The sequence below is a fragment of the Myotis brandtii genome, unplaced genomic scaffold, assembly GCF_000412655.1.
Source record: "Myotis brandtii unplaced genomic scaffold, ASM41265v1 scaffold1770, whole genome shotgun sequence".
NCBI lineage: Eukaryota > Metazoa > Chordata > Mammalia > Chiroptera > Vespertilionidae > Myotis > Myotis brandtii.
The window spans coordinates 1-4,547 of NW_005356556.1; the positions used below are offsets into that span (position 1 = coordinate 1).

General features: G+C 53.5%; 1 protein-coding gene across 2 annotated transcripts; it reads right to left on the minus strand.

Moving 5' to 3' along the window:
- Positions 1–2,920, minus strand: SDR39U1 (short chain dehydrogenase/reductase family 39U, member 1). Of its 2 annotated transcripts, XM_005863367.2 has the most exons (6): positions 2,825–2,920; positions 2,411–2,517; positions 2,231–2,313; positions 1,748–1,869; positions 695–838; positions 1–418 (listed from the first exon to the last, which is right to left on the minus strand). In XM_005863367.2, the coding sequence occupies exons 1-6, from the start codon at positions 2,838–2,840 to the stop codon at positions 6–8; spliced, it is 885 nt and encodes a 294-aa protein (XP_005863429.1). In that variant the 5' UTR covers positions 2,841–2,920; the 3' UTR covers positions 1–5. The 2 variants fall into 2 exon arrangements, with proteins under 2 accessions (XP_005863429.1, XP_014392837.1); XM_014537351.1 differs by lacking the exons at positions 1,748–1,869; positions 2,411–2,517; positions 2,825–2,920 and having other exon boundaries at positions 6–418; positions 2,231–2,312.
- Positions 2,921–4,547: the final 1,627 nt, after the last annotated feature.

Below are 4,547 nucleotides of genomic sequence, written 5' to 3' on the forward strand. Positions count from 1 at the left end.
CCCACTTAGGCTATGATTTCCTTCAAGGCAGCCCCCAGCTCTGGGAAGGAATACTGGTAGCCAGTGGCCAGTGTCCGCCGTGGGATCACCTTCTGGCCCTCCAGCAGCATGATGGCGCGTTCTTGTCCAAAGACAGCTTGCACAATGGTGCTAGGGAGAGGGATGAAGGCCGGGCGGCCTAGGGCGGTGCCTAAAGCCTGTGCAAACTCAGCATTTGTAGTGGTAGAGGCTGGAGCCACTCCATTCAGGACGCCCTGCACGTGGCTTGCTTCAAGGGCATGGGCCAGGATTCCTGCCAGGTCCCCGATGTGAATCCAGGGGAAGAACTGTTGGCCAGAGCCGATGGGGCCCCCCAGGCCCAGGCGGAAGGGCAACAGCATGTGACCAATGGCACCGCCCCCACGGCCCAGCACAACCCCTAGAGTAGGCAAGAAGGATGGTACAGGGAGGCCCCTCAGCCTCCAGGCAGCCCACTGTTTCTCCCCATCTCCCTTTTCTCACTCTTTCCCCACGCTGGCTTAGCTCTGTTGTCGTCCAAGAGCGCGGCTCTCTGGGACTTCCCATCCTCCCATCTGCAAGTGGGCTCGAAGCAGTGGCATCCTCACTCAGGAAGCTCAGCTCCCCTTACCCCCCAACCCCCCAGCCCAGAGAAGACATTGCAACCCTGCCTGACACGCAGGCCCCTTGTTCTCACCAGAGCGTACCACCACCTGGCGTGTAGAATCTCCAGGAAGTCTGGCTGCAGCTTCCCACTTGGTTACGAGGTTGGAGAAAAAGTCAAAATCCCCTCCTGGACTGTCCTCATCATACTCAGCAGTCAGGCTGGGCTGGTAGTAAGCTGCCGGTAGAACAGCGCTTGTTTGCCCTGGCTGTCTTGGTCCTGCCTGGCCTTTTGCCATAAAGGTCCCCCCTTGGCCTTTGGATGTCCCCATGGGACAGAGCCGTAAGTATTTTTCCCTTGAGCTTCTTCATTAGCTGACCTGTTACTGCCTGGATTAACTTACATTTAGCTGCACGGCGAAGCTGAGAGGCTGCTAGAGTGTAGTGGTTAAGAATAAAGATGTGGGCGCCAGGCTGAGTTTTAACCTCAGCCCCACCATTTATCAACTCTGACTTCAGGCAAATTACATAACCTCTCTGTGCAGAATATCTGCATCTTTAAAATGGAATAATAGGCCCTAGCCAGTTTAGCTCATTGGACAGAGTGTTGGTCGGCCTGTGGACTAAAGGGTCCCAGGTTCAATTCGGCATATGCCCAGGTTGCGGGCTCAATCCCCAGTAGGGGGCGTGCAGGAGGCAGTGGATCAATTATTCTCTCATTGATGTTTCTATCTCTCCCTCTCTGAAATCAATAATATATTAAAAAAATAATAAAATGGAATAATAGTACCTACCCCATAGAGTTCTTTTGAGGATTAAATGCTGTAATATGTGTAAAACATTCAGTGGCTGGTGTATATGTTAACACTATTTGCAATTATTTTGGTCCCAAAGGTGAAATACAAGAATCAGAAATGCTGCTCCTAAAGATCTGTGTTGTGAGAAGCAAGGGACGTGGTACAACTCCACTCTCTTTCTGAGGGTCTATTTCTCGGCGAAAGTCCACAAAGGTCAGGAGAAACGTGCATGGAACAAGGGCCCAGGAAGAAGACCTCTGGGCATGGATGGCTAGAAGGGCCTGAGCTACCCCCTCACTGTGTACTCTCTTCCCCTGGCTAATGTAAGGGGTTGGTGATTTGGGGCATACCTACACCTGTGACTAGGATCCAGGCTTGGGGGGGTTGTGGGGCCTTGGTGATGGCTCTAGCCAGCAGGTCGGTGGTCTCCAAGCGGCTGCTGAGAACCTCTTTTTGGAAAGCTTCATTCCACCTGCAGGAGAAACACGGGAAATAAGCCACTGAATGCATACATGCACATCTCCCTTCCCCTCTCTTTCCCTGAGGCTCGTCCATGCCCATTTCTAAGTAAAACCCTGCACTGTGGCTTAGAGAAATTGTCCGTCTCTCCTATAGAGGGAAAAGGCATATCCCTTTGGGCATCCTGAGTTGTAAGTGAGGACTAAAGCCGACTGGCCGAGTGGGAAGAAGCGAGGGTAGGTTTGGGGAGTCGGGCGGGATGAGCGATCCGGGACCCGGCCTCTCCATTCATTCTTCACATCTCAGAGGGTCTGAGTCGTCCCTCTCCACCTCCTGCTCTGAAGGGCCGGTCTTAGGGCCCAGCACGGACTGACCTTCGCAGAGGGTTGAGGATGTTCTCTCCAGCCAGGTTGACTGCGGCATCGCAGCGGGGCAGCCCCGACGTGGCGAGCTCATCCTGTCAGAGAAAGCAAAGCGCACAGTGCCCGCCTCGCCCAGCGCCACCAAAGGGCCACCCCTCCTCCCCGCCCCCAGCCTCCCGAGGGCGGACATACCCACGTGATCCGACCCGGGCCGCGCTGTCGGGAGATGAGTGTCACTTCGTGACCTCTGGCTTTCAGCAGTTGGCTTAGGGCTGTCCCAATGAAGCCCGTCCCGCCACCTGATCAGAAAATACGAGGTGTTTGTTCTCCAGGGGGTGCCTTCCGTTCCCGCATGTGGCCCCCTCTTCTGGCGCCAGGCCATTTGCCCCCCGCCTCCTCCCCTCTTCCTCGGCCCCGTCTCCGCGATACACAGGTGACCCCGATCACAGGGGTTAGGGAGATTCGGCTTCTACGGTTAGGAGGCCAAGGCCAGGTTGCCGGGGCACGAGACAGTGCCCTCCCTCGGGGTCCACCTAGCTCCCCAACTCCGGCTCAATCTTCTTTCCATAAACCCGCCCCCCACGTTCCCTCTTTGCCCTCCCTCACCCACGAGCACCCGCATAGCAACCAGGACCTAACGCGCCTGCGCAACATCTAGAAGCTGGGGGGGGGGGAGAGGGAGGACACGCGCATGCGTCCTTTGGGAGGGGCGCTCCCAATGGGGAGTGGGCAGGTCGGGATCGAGACTGGGCGTGGCTCTGCCCCGTGACCCGGAAGAATTCCTAGCAAAGGCGGTACTACACGCAGTTCACTGCGAGGCGTGGCCCGGCCTGAGTGTGTGTGGTTGTGTGGGGCAGGCGTGGGCGGGGTGGGGGAGTCGAGGGAGGGGTTGGAAGGGTAGCGGCGGGGTTGGCCCTGGGGCCGGGAAAGAAGGGGAGGAGGCGGGAAGATGCGCTGGAGCTAAAACCCGAAGCTGCTCAAGCCCATAGCTTCTGGAGGTACAGTTTGGTGGGCCATTACTCCGAAAGAATCCACCCACGAGCTAAAACCCGAAGCTGCTCAAGCCCCTAGCTTCTGGAGGTACATTCAGTTTGGTGGGCCATTACTCCGAAAGAATCCACCCACTTTTACAGTGGATTTCTTTTTACGCGGCCTTTTATTTTTCCTTTGTTCCAGCCCCTTCCCATCGGCGTTTAAGCATCCTAAAGTTTCCCCCGTCTTTAAAGAGCCCTTCTGCAGCCCCCTTTGTCCTCTGCTAATGTCCTCCGTCTTCGCCTTCATTGCCAGACGTTCCCCATGAGCCGTGTCCGTTTTCTCCTTCCCACTTCACTGCCGTCTGGCTCTGACTCCATCGCCCATCGCCTCTCTCGCCAAGACTGCCAGTTTCTCATGTGTCACTAAAAGGAATGCCTGGTTTCCCAGTCATTTTTCTTGGTTTCCGTATCACTGGACACTCGCTGACTCCTCCCTCCCTTTGTGCAATGCTCATCTCTTGGTCTGCGTGAAAGTCACACTCTCCTCTGGGGTTGTCTCCTCGCTCTTTTCAGTCTCAGTTGCTTGTTTCGCCTCCTCTAAGGTTTTAAAATGTTGGTATTCCTCCAAGCTAGGTCCCAGGACCTTTCTCTTCCCACTGTGCACTTTCCCCCAAGCATCTACGTGGGTGAATTCAATTCCCAGTGTTTCAAAAACGTGCCAGATGTTCTATGCAAGTGAATCTCTCCTCTGAGTTCCTGTTTCCTATAAAAACTCCCCACGAGACATCTGTTCTTGATCGTCTGAAACCCTGTTGATTTCACTTACTAAATATTGCCCATCTATTTCTCTCTTTGCCACCACCACTCTCCTTCAAGTTATTATCTAAACCTTTGTCTAAATTTCTGCAATAGCTCCCTAATAGGTTTCCCTGCTTCTGCTTGTTTCTCCTTTCCAAACTAGTCCATACATTGCAAGCTGAATTATCGTTTAAGAACATGTGGGAGGAACACTAAGATGGCATATACATCCTAAAAAACAAAACAAAAAAACTTCAATTGCAAAGTTCCTGGATATGCTGAATAAAGTTTAACATGTCCCCATTTAAATAGATTGCTGAGCTAACTAGAAAATAAAGGAAATCCTCAGAGACCCAAAACAAAGTGTGCCTTGGTACTGAGGCTGCTTTGTGGTTGTCAGTTTCAGTAACTCAGAGGCTTGGGTGACAGGAGATGATGATTGGGAACAAAGCAAGATCAGGACTGAGACCCCTGCATAAAGTTCTTGGTGGGCTATGTCCTCAGGGAAAGAGTTAACTTAAAAAGCCCACTTAGTATAAAAGAACATGATCAGGAAA